Source organism: Melozone crissalis, unplaced genomic scaffold (assembly GCF_028551555.1).
Source record: "Melozone crissalis strain CALT ecotype California unplaced genomic scaffold, PUWL_Pcris_2 ptg000039l_1, whole genome shotgun sequence".
Classification (NCBI taxonomy): domain Eukaryota; kingdom Metazoa; phylum Chordata; class Aves; order Passeriformes; family Passerellidae; genus Melozone; species Melozone crissalis.
Window position 1 is genome coordinate 8394968 of NW_026535817.1, and position 23275 is coordinate 8418242.

The 23275-nt window shown below is 41.2% G+C and overlaps 1 protein-coding gene across 1 annotated transcript in view; it reads right to left on the minus strand.

The window, feature by feature from the left end:
• Nucleotides 1-871: 871 nt before the first annotated feature.
• Nucleotides 872-23275, minus strand: part of SYNPO2 (synaptopodin 2) — a 75522-nt gene continuing 53118 nt past the window's right edge. The window contains exons 3-5 of the mRNA XM_054283862.1: nucleotides 18583-19367; nucleotides 13360-15530; nucleotides 872-1445 (exon numbers count right to left, since the gene is read on the minus strand). Coding sequence (XP_054139837.1) covers nucleotides 882-1445; nucleotides 13360-15530; nucleotides 18583-19367 — 3520 coding nt within the window. The 3' untranslated portion in view covers nucleotides 872-881. The remainder of the gene's footprint in view (nucleotides 1446-13359; nucleotides 15531-18582; nucleotides 19368-23275) is intronic.

Here is a 23275-nt window from a genome sequence, read left to right on the forward strand (position 1 = left end):
GCTCAGCAAATAGTGCATTTCACAGAGAAATAAAGGCTGTTCAGCCTCTGACTTGTTTGATAGTTTATTACAAAAATAACTTGCAGTCCAGTTTAAATACACTCCTCATCTCTTTTGTTGTTCAAGTATCATGGTATTGATCTCTATTAACAATGCCTTTCTTCCTGGTGTTTTGACATTAATTACAAGATGTAAAACTTCATTGGAACTGTCTTGAAATCTATCTGAAATGATTGCCTGTGTATGATTTCCTGTATCTACATATTGTGGTGATTCAGGTACCATTGCCACAAATGTGTTTTAACTGTTGCCATAGTAAGAATATTAATGGATTTACTTTCTTAGCTCATTATAGAAATGCAGTAAAAAACCATATGGCAAATAAGCCAGTGCTTCAAAGTCTTCCACTTCCATTAGAACTTTTGCAAATCTGACTATATTTAGTAACTTAGAACTCATGCCTAACATACTCAGAAAACCTGCAAGATCCTGTAAAATACTTCTTGGTTATTAAATGCCCTTATTTTACTTTTTTTTTTTTTCACATTAGCTTAACTGCAAGCATTTTTGCTGTCACTTTGTACATCCTTGCTAGATTTTTGCATCGAGTCCATGGATTGCCCCACTTTCATCTCCCCCCTCACCCCAAGAAATGCATATTTTTGCCTTTTGACAAACAGAACAATCTTAGGTGTAAAACTGAGTCTATTCTAGAGGCTGCTAGCGCTGCAGTCATGTGAAAACTGTGCTCCATTCAATTTTGTCTCCTCATTTTTTTACTTCAGAGATCACCAGGCCAGCAAGAAACTTTCCTTCTCCAACTCATATCTTAGGGCTTGCTGAGCTGGGGGAAGGGAAAATGCCCCAGGCCCTTCAGCTGCTCATGTTGGACGCCTCCATCCCCTTGGCTGTGGATTGTAGTTTGAATCAGCTGTTGACAAGCAATAGTCAGACCTGGAATCCATGGACATGATATCGGGATCTGTTGTGGAGCGCTGAGTGCAGTAGGGATACTGCAGCTTAGGGCCAGCCTGCGGGGCACTTGGGGCAGACAGGGAGCTTTTTTGGGGTGACAGAACCCCTGATTGCTTCCCTCCCAGTGAGGCTACGCTACCACTTGGGGCGGGGGGCTCGTAAGCAACTTTAAGTTTCCATTCATCTGGTGGCTCAGGAAGCGTTTTCCTGCGAGCAGCCGACACCACGTTAGCAGCAACGCATTCCTGCATGCTTTGGGGGCCAAAAGCTTCATCCACTAGGCCAAGGGGAGATCTGGCTGCTGCTTCCCAGGGAGTCAGTCTCTTGCCAGGCTTGTCAGCTGCTGTGTCTGGCTTGCTGAAGTAGTCAGGGGCAGGCTGAAATACAAGAGGAGAAGTGGGAGACATGGCTCGAGGGATGAATGAGGAAGGTCTCCCAGGAAGCGATAGTGAGCGGCCACTGCTCCTTCCCTAGGAAGACAAAATACCAAATACAGTTATTAAGCAGCAAGAAAGGAAGCTCCTTCTCTTCACTTCCAAACTGGAACAAAAGACACTGAAGGCATGTGACATCCTGGCAGTCCCTTTTTATGTCTATGGGTATCTTTTAGAACTTTAATTTACTGGAAAGGCAGGAGGCAGAGAAAGAAACAGGAACTAAGACGCAGCAAATTGAATTTTTGAGGAAAGCAAGCAGACCAAAGAGAGACTTTTACTGAAAAAGTACAGTGGCATTAGCAACTGTGCAGCTTTCCCACTACTTAGCTGGTGTGCCTTGCTCTGAAAAGACCATTCTTAATGCAGAAGGGAGTTATGTTGTGACAGTTCTGTGTGTGTTTACAAGATTCTTTCTAACATTAGGCACAGCCTACTTTATTTGATTACAGGCTCTGTCTAGGACATCTGTCCAAGAATGTATCTTTGGCAATCTCCTTTTAAGAAAGGCTTTTCTTACTCAAAAATTATTAGACTGATCCCAGTTTTCTCTTTTGGGGGCACAAAAGTGAGCACAAGCAATTAAAGGCGTTAATGCAATCATTCACTTAATACCCTTACATGACGCTACTTTTGGCTTCTTTAAAAGGCAATGCCCTCGGAATTTCAGTACATTCCGACCCACTTATAGGAGCAATCCATTCATTTTTGACAAATCCTAATCTTCTTAGTAATGCAGCACTTTGAAACAGAAACTGTGTTTGTGAGAAGGTTCTGCTGCAGCAGCCATTTGGCAGCGCACGAAGCAGGTACAGCCTGTCCCCAAGCCAGACCTGCTCTCTGTGTCACACAAATTACCTTGTTCTTACAGTTTCTACAAATGTGATTCCTAAACTCACTGATTCACACTCATTGATTCATGTCCTCAGGCTTAAATTACTTTAATTCTGAAATCTGCTCTGAAATTCCTGGCTCTTTTTGCCAGAGACTTTGCTAGAATTTACTCTGAACGACATTGCCCTGCATTCCTTTTCCTAATGAACTTCCCAAACTTAAATCACTGTAAGCATGAACTAGAGAGCAGCTAACCAGGTGTATGATCATTCAAGATATAGCTGATCTAGCAAAGACTCACATAGAAATGTCACATTTTAAATTTTTCTGCCACAGGACTTTGGTGCACTTAAGAAACTTGAACGACCACTGCTTCAGGTTTTAAATCATGTTGTAATATCAGCCTTTTGTATGAGAGATGGAAACTGAGGAAGAGACTTCAGATTTCATAATTTTCAGTCAGTTGGGTCATACTTAGCTTGAATCTCTTTTAAAAAGTGTAGTGACACTCAGAGGTTATGTCATGAGAGTTTTGACAAGTTTCACAACCTATGCTTTATGACAGGACTGTCCTGTCATCTCTTAGCTACGATCAGCTATTTCCAGTTTGCATTTTCAGAGAGAAAACTCCCCAACATTATTAATCCCACCCACACACCCCCCTATGTTAGAAAGTAATCAGATAACCCAAACCACAAGAAATTAGGTGGTTATTAAGAATATAAAGCAATTAAGAAGATAAGGTCATAGAGAGGGATGAAGTAGTTGATTAAAACAGGCCCACCTCATCAGTCTACTGGTGTAAGCTCCTCTCAGGAGAGTTCTACTGCACAAAAGTTCCCCTTTTTCAATGGAAATATCTGTTCAAAGCCCTGCGAGTACTTTGTAGGTTTTCAGAGATGCAGAGAGAAATGATACTGTTTAAACAAGTGTTGGAAAAGATATCTGTCTTTTCAAGACTTTTAGATGAAGATACTGTTGAGTCTGTCCTGTTCAGAGAAAAACTCCAGAGCTCATCAAGTTACGGAAGTATCTTTTTGGTGTAACCATAAGTTATAAAGCAGGAACTAATTTTCTTTGACAGAGTTTAATCAGAGAATGGTGAGTTATTAAGTGTGTTTTACTACCTTTTAATCAAAATGAATAATTCTATTGTATTATTTATGTAGAAGTCCTGGTCTGGTCTTCCATTTCCCACTTGATAGCTTGTCTTTAGAAAAAAAGGTCTGAGGACTCTTATTTAGACTAAAGACTTTAGGCTGGGTTTTAACTTTGAAATTCCAAAATGTGAAAATGCAATCACTTTCCTCGAGCTTTTGTAAAGTAAGGATAGTCTCTGCTTCCTTGAAGTAAGGACTGAACAGTGTGTGGGTTTAACTAATATTTATCTTCTTGGATTGTGAGAGGACAAAACTGTGAGGGTAAACAGCATTCCAGATATTTTGCCTGGAAGAAGGCTGAAGTACAGAGGAGGAACCTTGCAAATTCCAAAAGGAGGGCCTGAAGGAATTTGAGGAAAAGAAAACTAACTGACTAACTGACTAACTGACTAACTGACTAACTAACTAACTAACTAACTAACTAACTAACCAACCAACCAACCAGCCAACCAACCAACCAACCAACCAACCAACCAACACACTACTTTGGTGTTCAGCCCTTTCAAGCTAACAAATTCTGGAATTAAGGCAACTTCCAGTCACTAGAATTCATCATTCATCTGCTGGACAGCAGCAGCCAGAGATGCTAATACTTTCTAACATTTCCCCTTTATATTTAAATTCTGGAGATACATCTTTTGACAAGCATGTACTAGAAACAATGCACAAACCCCAGACACAATGAAAAACATGAAGTGTAACTAGAGAATAATTACTCTCCCTTCTTTCTCCCTTAAGCTATAAGAAAATATTAAAAAGAGGGGTAGAGATTTTCCATTCTTCACCTCAGAAATCAAGGAAGAAGAGAAAAGTGAAATGTTACCAGAATTATTACTTTATCACCTTTTTTATTCCTATGACCTTGTGGTAAAACAGTTACTAGAATTATGCAGCAAGACAAGCTAGAACCCTCTACACTGATTAATTTATTCTATTCCAGGTCCTGGATGTTTTCATAGGGAAAGACCTTTTTCTGCAATAGTTATTGAAGGGAAAGTGATTCCTAAATGTAAAGAAGAGGAAGGACCATTTAGAGTTGCCCTTTGCCATCAAAGAATCCTGTCAGCTGCTGAGTGCCTTAGGTGTCTGTGCAAACAGATTAAACTGTTTGGGTTAGTTTTAGATTAACACTGATTCTGACAAAGCAAACTAGTTATAAACTGCTCACTGAAGCAAACATTCATGACACTGCAAGAATCTCTGGTAGTTATAAGATCTGTGTTAAGAAAAACTAATATTTATATAATACTACTTCCAAAAGGAACTATTTCCATACATAAGCAAATGAAGGTAAAAGCAGTACTTAGGTGTGTGCATGTACAGATCTAGTTAAGGTAAGATGGATAAGTGTGACTGTCTGCCTTTGATTTAATGATATCTTTACCAATTGTCAGGAAAAAATGGGTTATTTGGAATTTACAGCTATTTCAATTTTCTTCCTAATTATGAAAAGCTGCAAGACAAAAAGAACAGTACTTAGGTTCATAAATAGTGCAAATTTTAAAGGCAGAAGTCAGAAAGGTCTTTTTTCCTTTTCCAGGCTAAATAAGAATGTGTAGTACTACGTAGTGAAATGATTTCCCAGCAGCTGTTTTTGTGTCTCAGGTGGCACATCTCAGTACAAGAAAACTCTGTGTGTGTGTTTACAAACCACAACTGCTGTTTTACCAGTCAAGAATACAAAATTGGCTTGGGCTCTGAATAGTCCAGTGAAACTCTCTCCACATAAACTCCTCCCTAATGAAGTCATTTGAAAAAGTTGGACCTTCGTGTCTAAGTCATTAAAGCAATTTTATTTTTGTCTTTTCATTATGGTCCTGGTCCTTAATCCCATATCAAAGCACATTAAAATCCGAGTTAACAATAGTGCCTGGATGCTGTTTACACAGAAAGGGACAAAGGAGGAGGAAGCAGATAAAACAGTTGTTTTATCTCAAAAAGTGACTCTGAAGCCCAGAATGATGCATTTCTCCTTTGGCCTTCTATGGGCTTGCAATGGCCTCTCCAGTCAGAGACCAAACCACTGAGAAAATGCTAGGAAAAATAAATTATACTGAATTTTTATGCCTTTCAATTATTTTCTTATTTCTGTTTTTTTAACATGAAAGAAGCACTTCAGCTTTTTTAACTGAGCTGAGTATGGAAGAGAGACATATTGCTTATAATATTAAAGCTTTTTTTTTTCCCCAAACCATTTATTATTTAAACGTTATGTAATGAAAACATATTTTCTCTCAGAAATGCTGCCAGCTCTGCAGTAAATGCTACAGCTATTTTATAATTCAACTACCAAAAGTTTTGAAATAAAATGGGAAAATAATTTTTATTTGAAACTCTTGAAATATTTTACAGTAGACTAAAATAGGAATGAAGAAATTTGTCTAATGGCTGGGGAGGGAATCTCACTGTCTAACAACTAAAACCTTGTCAGTGGCTGTACTGAGACCAGGAATAAATTAGAATCACACAGTTCAGGCCTGATCTTGTCTTCCTCAACGCTGTCTTGTCAGGGCGTGATTCTGAAACTTTATAGGGAATTTTAGGACTGGAATCTAATTTATTCTAAATTCAAATTGTTTCTAAATGTGGTGTTATTTCAGGTGAGAACAATCTTGTTTTCATAATTTGTATACAAACTAAGGAAGCAGTTACTGTCAGCCACCTCACATAAGTTTTGCTGCAACTCACATAAGATTTGTGACAAAATTTGTGAAAAGTTTTGCCTTTGAAAATAAAGTCCTTTTTAGTTGTCAGATAATTTTAGAAAAGGAAAGTAAATTATTAGATTAGGCCTTCACTTCTGCGAAATGCCTGTGTGCTTAAAAACCAAAAGACTGTTGCTAACTTAACTTGTCTTTTAACTTGATAAATTAGTTAGCTCATTTTGGACCTATGCATATGAAAGAAAACCAACTTTTCATTATAATTTAATCTTAGTTAGCTCATTTTGGACCTATGCATATGAAAGAAAACCAACTTTTCATTATAATTTAATCTTTATCCATATGCAGTTCTCTAAACACAATATATTTATGCCTACAGAAAGCAAATGTCTGAAACTTTTGGCCATAGGCACCTTAGATTTCCTTGGAATAAACAGTTTATTTCTTGTCATGAAGAATATTTGCTGCCACCTGCTGGATTTTACATTGCACAGCTACCAGCGCAAACTTGGCCCTATTTTCTGGCCTTTCTACCTTGAGATGTGGTACCCGTGCCTGCTTTAGAACTGGTTTGACACCAACCTTTGTGTCTGAAGTGTCCCATATTTCAGTGTAAATGTCCCTGTGTGTGGACATTCACGCTGAGAGCTTTATGCAGGCTCAACAGGAGCACAGCCTGTTCCAGCCCCATATCCTGTGAGGTAGGAGTGTTTTATTCATTCATTCCTACAAGTCCTGGTAGTTCAACCCCCCTGTTACAGTGTGCTCCATGATGGAATTCCAGGGGTTATTTTGGCTCTTAAAAAGTTGCCTTGAAGCAATGCTAGGGAAGTTGGAAGGTCAGCTCTTCCAAAGCTCTGAAATGAAAGCACCATTGCCCAGTGCTGATGCATTTTGATTAAATTTCAGGATTTCTGCCCCACCAATTCAGGGATTCATTTAGGAAATATTAGGGTTCTCTAACACAGGAGTAGATTGTAAAAAAAGGTGGTTTTGTGGGTTGGAATTCATTGCTGGTCACTGAGGGCTCCCTTTCTGGAATTCCACCTGGAGTCTGCCAGCTGTTAACACTCACAGAGGGATGTTAAGGGTCACATTGACAGAGTAACTGCTGCATGTGCTGCTGGGCTCTGGAGATGCCTTGAAGTGCCTTGAACTGGACACCCAGGGCCACAGAGTGCCCTGGTGTCAGTGCTGCTCAACCTGAGCATTATTTATTCATTTGTAGAATGCCACAGTGCAAAGATGAACCCTAGCTTCTGAATGGTTTGGGTGCCAGCAGCAGAAATCAGTAAGAAAATCATTCAGAATGAAAGGCACCCTTTGAAGAGTGTGCATTGAGTAAGGAATGGTGCTGAGCATGGAATGATGTCGAAACAAAGCAAAGAGCTGTTTGTCAGATGGGAATCCTTGCAATGATTGCAGATGTTCTGGCCACACAAACCAAGGAGATTGGATTAAGTTGACACAGGCAACAAGAATTCCAAGTGCCTCACTTTGCAATCCAAACAGCAGTGTTTAATATTGCTTTTCCCATAATTCTATATACACAGTGTCAGATGCTTGCATCAGTTCCACTTCAGCACTCTAGGGAGAAAACCAAGCGTACCCAGATGCCAGATATTTTGCTTTTGTTTGCAGTATAGAGCCATGTGCCAACAACAACCTGCATAGAGGGGTTGTGAGAAGCAGCATTCTCACAAATCAAAGCCAAAAATCACTAGCAGTTACTTATGGGTTTTGGGGGAAAAAGAATCCTTCTTTTAAACACCTGAAAATATTTGTCCTTAGGTTTATACTGTATGGAAACTTTTACTTATAATATAAATGTGCTGAATTCTTTACTTCTCAATCAGTTAAAGCTCACACTGAAACTGAATGTTGTGCTCCATGTCACCCTTTGTAATCCAATGTGCTCCCGTGATTGGGAATGTATTTTATTTCTGTAATGTTCCTCCTTTTCTTCTGTTTGTTGTATGTTTCTTAAAACCATTACAATCTGCTGTTTCAGATCTAGATGGAAACATCAAGAGAAACATTCCATCTGTCCAACAGTCCAGTCTTGACACCTATTTAGAAATGACCTGGTTATTTTCATAGCATCTTATCTTTGAATTGCCTGGAGTTATGAGGGGAGTCTCTGGTTTAAGATTTCTGTCTTTAAAATGTACAAAAGAATGAGGATTCTTGTATGAAAATGCTGGTTTTACATTAATTCCCCACAAAGGAAGCCTTCATCCAGATAGTTAAGCTGTAAATTCACGAAGTTATTTCTCTCAAAGCTGAGTTTTCTCAGCCTAAGGGAGTGTGCAGTTATTATATTAACCCAGGTGTTTGTGCAGGTTTCACATGCACCGCAATTAAAAAGTTTGTCAAGATCATTACAATGAGGAATAGGTTTTTCCTTTAAATGCTGTAGAGGATAACTGGAGACTTGTTCAGCACACAAAGAAAAAGTCTTTCCCTGCCTTACTTAAGGAAGCAAATATTAAACCCATGGGATTATTGTCATATGGTTTGTCTTAGCTCATAAAGGAAGAGTTCAAGTCTGCATCTGTAGAGATCATTTCAACATAGAGTTTCAGGATTTTTTCTACTTTTTAAATCATTTGATGAAAACCTGAAGGGCTTCCATTAGTAAGCAACCAGCCTGAAAACCACTTGTCAAACATAACTCTTGAGTGATCCCAACTTCTCCTGTATGTAATGGCATGCAAAAGTAATGTCTACTGTAAAGTAAGACCAGTTGTTGTACTGGGTACTGTCAAGTTGTGATGGGGGCACCAAGACTGCCATGAAATTACCAGGCTCACATATTTTCCCAAAAGATCTACCAGCAGTGAGTTCATTCAGAGCTTGTGAATCCACAGGGTTTTGAAGATCTTGTCAAGTTTCTTCATCATATAGTGTTTCCATTCCAAGCTGAGTAGAGCCATTATAAATACCATTATGCCAAGCTGTGTAATAAAGATTTGCACTTGCTGTGCCAAACCACCAAAGCAATCAGTGCAATCCCAGCTGTTTGACTTCAGGTACAGAAAGTTGCATCATGTAAAAAGGCAAGACTGGAAGAGGGAACCTTTTTAGAACCAAAGGGTTTGGAATTTTAAAGCTAGCAAATCTGGAAAAGGATCCTGGAAAAAAGAGAGGAGAAACATTTTGCACAGTGTTAGTTGTTGTCGTTTCCCTGCTGTTCCCCTGCCTCACAGTGTACAGAGCATTCCCCACTCCAGAAGAGCTGGAGCAGCACACAAGGGTCAGGCTGGTCCTTTGCTGAGCTCTCCTCCTGGATACTTGATAAGCAATGCTCCTCCCAGATCCCATCATCTGGTGTGAAGTTCTCTTTATAACTGCTTGTCACCTTTTATCAGAGTTCAACAAAAAAAAAAATCTGGAAATGTCAGCTGTCTCTATATGCAGAACAAATGAGTCCCTCTTGCTGTTCTTTTACCTTCATTATTTCAAAATCCTCTGACAGGTACTTTATCTTGTGTAGTCACTCTTTTTTTATGGAGTTTTGTCCCCCCAGCTTGCCTCCCTCTAATCCCAGTACTATTTTCTCTCAAAATTTCTGCTCTGCCACTTAGCACTAATTTTTCTACCTGAACCACACACAAACTCCACACTTCCTGGTTTTTTTTGGAGCCTGCTGCCAACCTCTTATTTTTTGTTTCTTCCTTCGGAGAAGAAAGCAGAAGAATGAGGCTTGCTTGTAAGAGATGGTAATGTTTACATTATAAATGTTGCTACAGGAAAAATTCATTGAAATCTCTTTCTGGTTGTTTCATAGTACATTATTTTTTTTCAAGCAGGAACATGGTAAGAGTGGTTCCTCTAGAGAAGGGAGGAGGAGTTAAGCAGTTCTTAAGAAGAAGAGTTCTTCTTTAGTTCTTTAGTTCTAGTCGAAAAACTAAATTTTGTCTTTCATTTTTGCAGCAGAAATTTTAACTTTTTGTCTGAAAGCCACTCATCTCCAAAACAAAACTTTCCAATTCAGTTATGTAGCAGGATGTTTATAACTGAATTTATGATTAAATTGAAGATATATTAACCCTTGATTGAGGTAGCTGTTTTTATGAAAAGGCTGTCTAGAATGTGAGATCAAAACTGGTGTATTATAATATGTCCAGTCTGTGTTAATTAAATGTGTTAAAATAGTCACAAAACACATAAATTCCTCCTTTAATGTGAACATACTGGAAGTATTGTTATTGGACATGGCTTAAAATTCACTGTTAAATATGCTTCCATAGCAAAGATGACAACTGCATCTTGGCAGGCTGGCCATATTATATAAAATAATTCTAAAAGCTTTTTCAGAAAACCATCTACAAAAGCTCACTGCCCTTTCCAAATGAAATTTCAGATGGCTCCTCTACACAAATAATTCATTTTCTTGACATTTCAGCTACGTTTGACTTTAGCTTTTCATCTAGACCCATGATAATGAGCAGCTCAGCTTTCCTCTTAAATATCTGCTTCATGAGAGATTACATCTTGGATAAACCTGTAGGCAGAGCAGTCTTTTGAAACAGTAATAAGAATTAAAGACTTACCTGATTAGTAAAACGAGCCTTGAAGCCAAGTTGGATGCAAGTCCCATGTGTGTAGGATGATGTGTATATAAGAAATTGAACTCAGAGATGGGCTTTGAATGAGATCTTCAAAAGATCCAAACTGAGCTATGAGCACTAATGTCATTGAGACTTTTGTTTTTAACTCTAACTGGTGCTTTAAAAATCCTTCTGTCATTGTTCTAGGCCATATAAAATACTTGTATTTGAATGCAAATGGGATCAAAATTCAGCTTTTCAGCATAGATGCACTTTGGAAGCTCCTGTGTCTCGGAGCCACATGCATCAATACCAACACTTGTGGAGGAAGGACAAAGCTGCCATAAGTCTCCTCCTTAGGGAAATATTCTTTTGGTGGTGGAGTGAACAAGTACAGAAGTATGATTATAATTTACAGATGTGCTCTACAGGAGGAGACTAAGCAAAAACAGAAAGGCAATATGAGGTTGATTGGATTTCTGTGTCTCTTCATAGCATTACTTACCTTTGGCAGGGGATCTTAATTCAAAGTATATCCTGGTGTCTTAAAGTCTACCTAAAATAGTATATGCTACTCCAGATTGATCTTGGAAAGAGGGAAAGAAAGGAGGGAGCAAAGGGAAGGGGAAAGAGGTGGGGAAAGGGACAGAGGAGCTTTTGTGTTAACAGACTAGCATAGGAAATAGTCTTCCCCCATAAATAAGCTGTCAGTCTGTACATGGATGTGAAGCAAAAAAAAAGCTGCCAAACCAAAGAAAAAAGCCACAAACAGGCAGAGAGGAAAGGGACAAGTTTAATGATAGAAGAAAAGTACAGGTATTGACAGTGGAAAACAGGTAGAACGGAGATCTCCAAAGGACTAAAATATTGCTACTTTCTATTTCCAGGTAAATGCAGTATAACTATTTCTTGAGTTTTCCAATTTTTTCCCCCTCTGAACATCCTATAATTTTTCTGAATTTTAAGGAGGAGATGGGCCCCTTGGTAATTTTCTTCTAATGCAGTCATTATCCCAATCTAAAATTTAAAGGGGAGAGTAGAATTTTGGAGGTCCAAAATTCATAGGAGTGTTTTTTATTGATTTGATTAGAGTTTGAATTCAGCCTGCTTTCTGCATGTGCAACCAAATGCATTCTTCTCATCTTTGATTGCAGTTTGAGTTACCATCATGGGACCAAACTACAGAGATTTTGTTCATACTTAGGAATGTTTTCTTCATTGAAATAGATGGTTCTTCAAACCCTGCTATGATATACAAAGTCCATAATCTGGTCGGTAACTAGCTGAATGATAGTTTAAACAAATATACCAACAAATTCTGCCACCTTTATTCACAGAGTTATGCTTTAATCTTTAGCTTCCCACCTGGGATGGATTTTGATTCCCTTAGTTGTGAGAAACAGCACCTTGTTTTAGCCCTAGCACCACTAATGCTGATGAAAGCCATGCTAAACTACTCAAATATTTGCTCTAGATTTACTGCAGGATTATACAGTACATTTCAAGATCACAGACTCTTAGAAGCTCTCCCCAGTAGCAGTATTTCAATCCTTAGTCCCCAATATGACAAGTAAAAGATAAAAGCAAAAGACCAGAGTAAAAAGATTTAAAGTGTGAAGAAGCACTGTAGAGGCCCAAGAGAAGAAAATTAAGTGTGTACAAGAGGCCAGTAGGAAGACATGGTCATAATCATGATTTACAGGTAATTTCTGTGGCACAAAGTACTCTGGGAGCAAGAATCAGAACTCTACACTATAGGCAGCCCTCCAGTTCTCAGTCACTGCGCTTTCACAAGAAACTGGTTCATTGCATTACAGCTGCAAAACCCAGCTCACCTCTCTGACTGCTCAATAATTTTGATTTACAGGCTTCTCTCATACTTGCTGGGTTCAAGGCAAACTCTGGCTAAAAATATGCCTGCGTGTGGGATGTGAAATTTCCCCAAAATGGGAAATTTTAAGCAATTTGTCCAGCTGTCTTTCCACCTCTTTTTAGTCTTCATAACACTCCAGCATCTCTTATAGCACATTCTCTGTGAAATCACAGAGGCAATTCATGATTTTGGATCACAGCTGATCCACATAGCTTACTAGCTAAGCCCCTGGCTCATCAATCAGATTCCTGTGGAAGGACCTTCGAGCCAGGACAGATTCTGAGTGAATTCCATAAGGCTCTGTGCAGGCCAAAGGTCTTTCCAGTTGTGTTCTGCTAGTGATCAGTCAGAGTCTACCACTGTATCTATTTTATGCTGTGTTAATAATACATATTGCTATTTGTTAATAAGGCACTTCTTTAAAAAAAAAGCAACACCAAAGTCCTCTAATCCCTAGGTCATTAGAACACAGTTGGGGAGAGTGACAGGAAGAAAGCTGTTCTCTGTTAATTTCACGTACCAGGAACATTGTTCGCTGTTTCTATTGTTGTAGTCCTAAAGCAAAAACCTAGTGTCCTGCTCACTTCATGCAATGGCACCTCTCCATTTCAGGATGTCATCTCTATAAAGCACCTGATAAAATGCATAAATGTGCTAAAAATTTTAGATCTATTTTGATTCCTTTAAAAAGTTCAAATATTTTGGACCCAGATTTGAGGTGATACATCTGACATTCTTAAGTAAGCTAAGGAATACCACTGGCTGTGTGCCAGGTGACCACTGCAAAGCAGTGACTGCAAGCAAAATGGACACTAAGTTTCTGCTTAGAAACCAGGTTTACTCTCGAATAACCGATGGCTTCCACACCTGTGCAGTGACACCAGCTTTCTTGGCTGAGAATTTTGGCCTCGGAGCGGTAAACAAAGAGGATGTGGTGGTTTCTGGCTTAGAGAAGGCAGAGTATGATTCATTCCCTGGGAGAGAGGCGTTGGACGGGAACGAAGGCTGGGACCCGTAGGCTGGCACGGAGTACACCGAGGAGGGCCGGGCCCTCGTGGGAGAGCCAGCACCAGGTGGAAGGAAGGTGGGTAAAGGCAGTGTTTGCTTTGAGGGGGACAGCTTCGATGTCTGCTTCAGGGCAAGGCTTTCCTTAGGAGGCTGGAAAGTAAATAAAGATGGATCGAGTTGATAAGGTTGATGTTTCATGATATCCAAAGCATTGAGACCTTTCTTAGGTTTTCTTTTTGTGTTTTTGGTAGCAGCAGGGGCTTTAGAGGAAGGCTTGGTAGCAGCAGCAGGGTAAGATGGGCAGTGGATGGGATTATAAGCGACGGGTGGAGGTGCTCGGACGTTAGATGAATATTTCCAAGAAGCTGGTAAGGATGGAGTTGGAGATGCTGCTCGTGCCATGTTAGCCTGCACAGTCTCTGAATCCACCACATACTTCTCCATTCGGGAATGCCTCCTGGCAAACAGCTGTGCTCCTTTCCCACTCATTTCTGGTGGCATCTCGAAGGGAGGCTTTGTTTCTCCAGAGCTTGGGGTGACTGGTGTTGCCTTGGGGGCAAGGTTTGGACTCGCCAGGCTGGCCTGAGGCCCTTTGAAAGGACCGGCAAGGTCAAGAGTGCTTGGGGGATGGACGGGAGAATGAGGATACTGTGGAGATTTGGGTGGCGCAGGATACGCTGCCTGAGGTGAGGCTGGTGCTGGGAAAGAAGGAGGCTTGTTGGAAGCTGCAGCTGAAGGTGACCAAACTGGTGAAAGTGGAGAACTAGCAGAAGGAGACACCTTGAGTGAAGGCTTTGGAGCAACAGGAGGAGGGGCCTTTTGTTTAGATGCTTGAGTCTGCATGAAATTGCAAGCTTCTGCTCCCAAACTGAGGTAGTCTTCTTCAGGTCCTGACTCAAAACCAGCTCCGGTCCCTTTTTTGCCCTCTGCATTGTGTACAAGGGACAACAGGGCAGGATTAGGACTTACTTTGGGTGCGTCTTTGAAATTGAACATGGGTTTGGAAGTGCTTCTTCTCTTTGCCTCCTGCAGTATCCCAGTTCTTTTGGCTGGCACGGCAATCCTTTCATCCCTGGACGCGATGTGTTCCGTGGGCTCCATGGCTGCCCATGTGGGCAGGGCGGCCTTGCTGGCCACAGGAGCTGAGACAGGTCTGTAGAAAGCCTCAGCTGGTGGGCTGACAGAGCAATAAGGAGGCGGTGCTGCTGCATCTGAAAGGGGACTGGTGACATTTCTTACAGGTGAAAATGGTGCAGCTGCTCGGTTTTGAACTCCAGAAGGGAAGGGTTTTGCTGTTTTATTCAAAGATGGTGCCTTTTGAGTTCCAGAGGACTGAAAAGAGAGGTTTGTGCCAGGTGCTAAGCCAAAGCCATTTTGTTGTACTACTTTGCTGTGATTCTGGCTCACGTCTGTGTAGCTTTTGCTCACGCAGCTCTGCTGTCTCGACATTTCCTCCTCTTTTGATTGATAGATGGAAGAGCTCACTTTCTGGAAGTTCTCTGTCATGGTGCTTTCCCTGTGCTCCTCTGTCTGCACTGTGCTTGCCTTCATCTCCTCTTGTTCCGCCGTAATCTGATCCATCCTCTGCCGCCTCTTGGCAAACATGAGGGCCCCTTTCCCTGTGGTGTCTGCAAGCGTCTGCATCTCCTCTCCACTTTTTGTCTTCTTTTCCACCTCGAGCAGACCACTGTCCCAGTCAAATGTCACGATCTTGCCGTCCTTGTCAATGTCAGAGAAAAAATCTTCATCTATTTCTGACTCACTTGTTGCAAGCAAACTCACCTCAAAAGTGTTTTCTTTGTCCCCCTCTTCACCTTCACCCTCTTCCTCCTCGTCCTCGTCACGTTCCAACTCCCCAGTCCCGTAGCTGACTAAAGTGTATTTCCTTGCCCTTTGGCGGCGCTTCTTGAACATCAACACCCCCTTGGAATTGGGGTTGGGAGCTGCTGTCAGCAGCAGTGCAATGCTTTTACATTTAGATTTGGCTTCTTTCACCTGCTTCTCTGACAGGCTCTCGCTTCGTCGGAGCCCTGGGGAAGGAATCAGAGTGCACAATTAATTCATGCAGCCCACCGCTCTGCAAGGAGACTAACAAGTGCATTTTTCTGTACTGAAATTTATTAAATATGGAAACATTTCTTTTGTATGGAAAGTTCATTATACTTGAGTTTTTCTCACAATATCAGCTGGGTTAGAAATGCCATACCCAGCATGCCTTGGAGACACACCCATGCAAGTTCAAAGGCTACATCACTTTCCTTAGAACTCTCTTAGCTCAACAGGAACATTATACACATCTTTATTTCTAACATTGTCAATTTTTATTCCCAGCACCAACAGGCAGGTGATATTTTCTCATTTATCCAGCTTCTGGTCTGCTGTTTTCCAAGTATTTGACTACAAGTTCCTAGGCTTACAGCAGCCATTCCCAGCCAGGCAGGCCATGACTGCTTAATGTCCAAGACCAAATGAAACTGAGCAGATTCTGTCTGACAGTGGCAGCAGCTTCTGCCATTTAGGTGCTTCTTTTACTCCTGTAAATTGCAAAGTTGCTATAAGTCAGCATGCTACCGTGTATTAGCTGTTTAAAAGCAAGTAGACATCCAGAAGGGCATACACAGAAAATATTAGCATTGACTTTCAACCCCTTGGTAGATGTGGGAGTTTGTCCATGGTATGCAATGAAAGCAGGTTTCAGTCTTTAAACAAGCATTATTTGCATGAAATATAAGTTCTGTAAGATATGACATATACAGAATATTTATTTTGGAAATGTGGCAAGAGTGAATCCACATTTAAGAGCACAACCAAGGAGAGTCAACTAACTTCTCAAGGGTATTCACTGGAGTATCAATGACAATATTTCTGAAAGCATAAACTACTGGTTTTCTTCAGGTCATGTGAAAGAGGAACAGATGCAGCTGCAAGGCTGATGGATGCACTGTTCATCAGTGTGACTGCCTCTTTGTTATGGGACATGGAGCATGTCCCTCATGGGGCAATGGTGGTCAGGTGGTGTCCCTGCTGCTTTCCCTTCCTCGTACTCTACCACTGAACCTCATCAATTACAGCCTCAATACCTCCTCCCTTCAAAAAACCTGGAATTTAAAGCCATTCCTTACTAAATCTATAGTCACAAGGAAAAAACATGCCTCTGATAAAAGTAAATTATTCGGTATCTTTTTCTGGCATAAATAAAACAAACTTTTTAAAGAAAGTTATGCCCTGTGTTTTCTAGTCATGATCCTTTTAGCCACGTCAGTAGATGGAGTCTGATACTTCTCCTATTTAAGACAATTGGAGTTTTGCCATTATGCCAGATGACTGCACAACTGGACCAATGGTCCTCACAAGAATCTATAAAAGAGAAAAGAGCATGGGACCCAAACCAGCAATTTGTAATATTTTATTGTTGGAGAGCGGCATCACAAAATCCTTGGCTCAGTCCTGTGACAATCCAATTGCTTACAATAGGAAGGTATTTTCCAAAACTATGGGTTTTAGTGTTGGAGTGCTTCCTATTCAGGTAAATATGATCTGAATAATATTTGCAGAGAAAATTTCTGCTAAAGAGATCATAATAAAAGTTCTTTTCTAAAAGTTTTTTTTCAGACTTAAATGCATAATAACTTCTCTTTTTGCAGAAAACATGCATAGTGCTTGCTGCACACAGAGCATTCACTAGGCTGGGCAATTAGTCTTTTCTAATGTGTAGACAGGTTAGTAGTAATAATAATAATAATGAAAAAAATTGTAGTAAATCACTTGTTCCTAAGCATAATGACCTGCCACTAGTTTATAAGAAACTGAGATTGTCATAGTTGACATGGAAAAAGGACAGGACTTCTTGAAAGAAGAGTTTATAATGTAAAAAGTAGTTCATTCTTTGTATTTTTTTCCTTTTAAGACAGGCACGGCAAGTAATTCCCTAAGAAATGCAGGACAGTTCCACAGTTGGTTCTGACTTTGCAGCCAAAATGTGAAGCATGTGCACTTTTCTTTTATACTTCATTTAATATGCCCAAAATATGTGGGTTGCATACAGACACTTAGGCATAAGTAACTGCCTAATCCACTTGCCAATGAGACACAAATGGTTATCATGCTAAAAATATGCTTCCAGAGGAATTAGCAGTGGGTTAGCAGAGGAGTTCCAACGCTGCATATGAAATAGTTTGTTGCTACAGTATCTCACTGCATACATTCAAGCACCTTTGACATACTGCTACAAAATCCCCAGACAGGATTCTTCACATTGCTGGGAAGGAGCAAGCAACCAATAGAAAGCTCCCAGATGAATAAAATAACGAATAAATAACTAGATTAATTAATAAATAATACACCTCTACACCCAGTTAATCAATATTGCCTCCAGTGGCAAGTTTGCTTCCATGTAAACTTCTTGGACTCATTTTGAAGCTGACCTCTGGGTCTGGGAGTCAGGAGAAATAACATGTTCACTTTACAGTCTAGAGAAGGCTGACAAAACCAAAAGGATCATGTAACAGTTGTACACATGCTGGTGTCTGTCAAAATCTCTTCTGCAGACAACATCAAGCTTTGCTGCTAGACTTTTTTATTAACTTTTCAAAGCAGTGGCATGGCTTTGGTTTTAGATGATGCAAATGACCACGCAAAGCTTTTGCTATAAAAGGAGAAAGCCACGGGATTCACTTAGACATGTGCAAGCAACTTGTTCTTTTTGTTAATATTTTACAGATTGCCACTGAATATGAGTTAGAAGACCAGCAGAGTTCAGCCCTTTCAGGAGATGTAAGTATTTTTAGTTGGACAAAGTCATGAGTTAATTTCAAAGTGGAAGTCTACTAAGCAAAGTTATTCAGCACAGTTAAGGCATGGGTACACTCTTGGCTCATCACCAGGAGCACTGTATTACCCTGAAAAAATACATAAAGCAAGAACAGAAACATCATTTAAAAGAAAAAGAGAGAAGGAAAGTTAGAAAACTTCAGAAAAAAAATTTCACATGTTTTTTTCTAATGTATTCTAAATCCTGCAATTATATGCAAAGCTACAAGAGATGCCCCCAGGCAGTGCAAATATTAGATGGGACATACTCACTTGCGTGCCTTGCCCTGTGCTTGAGAGGTCTGTGTTCCTTTTCCGAGTGCTTGCTGTCTTCTCCCTGCACTGTGGCTTCTGCTGAGATTGCAAAGGAGAGGAGGGAAGGAGGTGCTTCTGACTGCCCTCCTTCCACTTGAGAATCAACACACCCCCTTTCAGACGGAGACCTGGGCGCTTCCTTCTCCCTGTCTGAGCAGTCCAGAATCACCTCCACCCTGGGGATAGATGGAGCTGCGCCTTGGATCCTCTTGACCTCCTTGCTGCTAGAGAAGTGGACTACTTTGTTTGACCACTGGATGTTGCCCTCCTTCACAGCCAGGGGAACTGCGATGAGGGGGCTGCTCCCGCCCTGCTGTGCACTGGGGCCTCTGCCTGAAGGGGGGAACTCCTCTGCGCCCAGGAGAGTCACAGCAGGAGCACTGGTGGCCTTGTGGGCGTCATTTGAGAGGGACACCTGCAGCTCAACCATGGCACCCTCTTCTGCCACCCCTCTGACACCAGCCTCATCTGTCACGATCACTTTAGGGGTGGCTATCACTTTAGGAGCAATTCTGTGGCTTTGTGTGGTCTCTTGTTTTGTTTCAGCAAAGTGTGTGTTGCTTTCTGCTGCTCCGTGGTGAGTCCCACTGTAAATCTCTGTGATGCATAAGTCTCCGTGGGGAATCTCTTGCTCTGTGTTCATTTGCAGTGTGGTGTTCTCCCCATAGCCCTCAATTTTTATGTTCTCGTGCTTCCCATTTTCTCTTTCAGCGTTCAAGGTTTCATTTATTCCACTGGAGGATCTGCACATACATAAACAATTCAAGAAATTAAGCTGCTGTAAGCACAGCCATTTTAATTAGAGTTGCAAAGGCAATTTCTGCATAGTATTTCTCCACCCTAATTAATTGTGGCACCTTCTAGCAGGTCCACTTTAATGGAAGAATTTTCCCAGGATGTAGACATCTTAAATAGAAGCATCTTTGCATCTTTCAGAATTTTTCAACTTAGCAGTGCAGTAAGAAGGAAATTACATTACTCTGGTAGAGCTATGACCCCACTACTAACCTAAAATGTGAAATTGTATCATTCTTAACATCAGTGTGCTTTCACAGACACATTTTTGTTACAGAGTTTCCAGAGAAATGCTGCTGAGACTTTTGAGACAATACTTCTTCATATTTCACATGTCCGTGAGAAAACTGACTTTGCATGTCACCACAGGAGTGGCCAAATTTTGGCTCTGTAGCCACTCCTGCAACTATTTTAGGCACCATCCTTACATGTGGTTCCTGTCCCAAATCATTCACTCTCTAAGGAATAGAGAAGTACTGGATAAGGATCAGAGGGAGGGAAATGAATATTTGAAATTCACATTCGCAGAATTCCTGAGAGGATCATCATCCTTGTGTATCATGGATTAATTGAAATATTCTGGGCCTATTCTGGTGATCCAGCAAAAAAGGGTAGTGAACCTGTACAGTATTTCCTACCTATTTAAAAATATACTATTTCCAACTGGAAAATGTTCTCACTTACACAACCTACAATATATGTCAGTGTAGGTCCTTTTTCTAAACTATTCTTTCCTGTGGCCCAGGTAAGATTATTTGCTGCTCTTATGACACCTGGTGTACTCCTTAGCACTTTCTTTCAGTACTCTGGACCATACTGAGTACTATTAATTTGAGGAGAAATCTTGTCTGTACAGCAAGGTTGCAGCATGTTATTTAGAGCTTCTATCTGCTAGAAGGTAGCAAAGCACTTTTTCAAATGAGGGAAGTGGTAGGTGTCCTCAGTAAATTATTAATATCAAGTACTAGGGAGGTTTTCGAGATCCAAAGCAGCCCTGGCTATTCTGAAACTTTGGAACCCCCTAGAAATCAAGGTCAGAAGAAGCAGCAGAAGGAATGAATCTGTCAGTGTGCTGAAGAAACTTCAATATTGCTTGCTTTTCAGGCATGCAGCTCACTGCTTGTGGCAGCCTGGGTCTGCCTCAAAGAGCACGAGAGGGGTAACATCCATTTCACCACATCTGGGGCTTGGTAAAGGTCAGGCAGATTTTCATTTCGGGAGCTCCTTGTGAGTGCTGCTGGATCCCATGGCATGGTGCTGCTTGGATGATCAATTGTAGTGCTCCCAAGCACGGATAAATTACAGAGATCTGTAAACATTTCCTTCTAAGATATGGACTGGGGGCTGGGCCAGCTAAATGTTAGCCTTTATTGGTAGCTGAATGATTGTATGTGTGGGAGAGAAAGATTTCCACCTTAAAAGGCCCTTGCTACATATGGATATACTTCTTCTCTATATAGACATAATTGTGCATCCTGTGTCAAAAGGCAGAATACTGGGTATGATTTCTTTTTTGTAGTTTCACATTCTGTTTTGTCACATGATTGTTTCTGTTTCAGGCCTTTCCAGCTCACTGCAGGAACAACAGCCCTGGTGTAATTCCAGGAAGGAAGCAGAACTCCTGGAGTCAGCACGGCAGGATTTGTCATAGGCTCATGTTTTTACTCTCTACATGGAGTATTTCATGTCGGCATGCACTGAGCACTCCCTTCTTCCCCCTAGAAATGTTCTCTCCAGACTCAGCAGTAGCCCAGGAGCTGCTACCCCTGATGTGAGAAGGCCAGGCTGGCGTTTCAGTGTCTGTCCCCTCTCTGCACGTTTCCCGGATCCATCTGCTCAGCATTTGCCCAGCGCTTGCCGGGAAGGTCAGAGAGAAGCTCCCCCCACGGCATCTGGGAGTGCCCGCCCTGCAGGGTGTCGCTTTCCTCTCATCCTGTAAACCCAGCATTTTCTGGGCACTGCTGCTGGTCACTAACTCACTGTGGCTTTCACATCGGGCATCGGGAAAACTTTTGGTAGACATCAAAGGCCAAGTAGCATTTTAAAAACTATTTTAAAAGCCCAATTTTCCTCCCAGTAAGATTCGTAAGAGCAGAATTAGGTCAACAATTAATGCCTGTGAAAATCCATCCTTCATGCAAAAAATTCAGGGACTTTTCAATGCAAAATATTCTTCCCTGCTAACAAAAGATACTTAGATGTAAAGATCACCAGTGGAATGCCACTTAAATTATTCTTTCCTCATTCTTTCTAGCATTTTCTTGAGGTGGCTGCTAACAAGTGGCTACTCAGGAAAGGAAGAATTTGCTTCTCATAGCTCTCAAAGGATGCTAAGACACTTCCTGAGAAATCCTTCTGGGGGTTGTGCTGAGAGGGATAGTACCCACAAATGAGGTGGGAGTGGAAGAGAAGTGTTTCAATCCATTCTCCCATACCTGGGAAGATACAGACAGCAAGGACTGGGATTTGGGAGAGGTGAGCTAATGAGCAGAAGTTTAAAGATTCTCACAGTGAATTTTTTTAGAACATTTTAGTCACTTTCAGAGTGTTGAGCAACTCCAATTTTCCTAAAACTTCTGACATGGTTTCAGTCCATGAAACACTGAATTATATGTTATAAACACTCTGTTCTGGTTCTGATATTTTCTGATATTCTCATCTTTTCAGGACGTGCCTTGCTGTTCACCATGCATTCTAGCAGGGGCAATGGAGAGTCCCTTTCAGCTGCAGCATCCTGTGGCCTTCAGACAACTGAAATATCAGTTATGGAACAGCAACAGGCAGGAGTCAAAGTATGTGGAGCTATTTCTATGGCTGAAGAGAAGACAGCTGGTCAGCCACAAATATCATTCTTACAAGTGCAGCTCCAGTAGCCACGTTATGAATTAAAAACAGAAGAATGCAGCTATCACATGAGGAACACTCAGCTGCTCCCTGCTGAACCAGGAGCAGGAGCTGTGCACTCTGGGGAAGGTAAGATCTAATCCTCAGCTACCTCTGTCCCCCTGATCCTGTCATACTGATCCATTACTCAGCCCCAGACAACATGTACACACAGGCCATGAAAAATGTCTGTGATAAATAAAATGAGCACTCCTTGAGAGCATCTAGTTTTGAAGGCAGGCTGTCACTTTGAACTGCTAAGCACTTGAGGAAAGCTCCTTTGTCCAGGTTGCAGGAACCATGAGGAATTCCACATGCTGTGTAGACATCCCTGGTAGCCAGAGACATGTGCCTGTTTTCAGCCTTTCCAGGGACACTGCTCTGGTAGCTGTCATGATGAATTCTGATCCTTTCCTGGTCCTGCCTGTGAGAGGGAGCTGCAGTAGCTCTGGGGGGAGCCTTAAGCCCTTACAAGGAGTGTGGGAGTTTCAAGAATTTTCTTCCTCTTCTTATCCCCACTGAAGGCAACTCAGAGTTCATCCTGTCTGAATTCACAGTCTGGGGAGAATGTGCTTTACTGTAGGTGGCTCTGAACTCAGGTTGCCTTTATTACACTGATGCCAATTACAGAACAGGCATTGGAATAGACTGATGTTCAGTGAGCAGTGATGCTGGCCTGCTTGCAAGTTTGCATGAAGCATCTCTGCTCTGAGAAACTCAAAGCATTTTCAAAAACTGAAATTCCCTCTCACTATTTTGCAAAGGCAGAAACTGAGACCCTGAGAGCTGTGACTTCCCCCACCTCATCTAGTGAGGTGATAACAGCTACAGAAATAGAATTCATGACTTCCAGACCCTCTCCTCCCCCTGACCACTAACACATTTTGCCACCCAAGAAGACCATTTGCCATGTCATCATCAAGGCATATCTGGGTAGCACAGTTTCTCCATCTATACAGCCTTTGTTTTATGT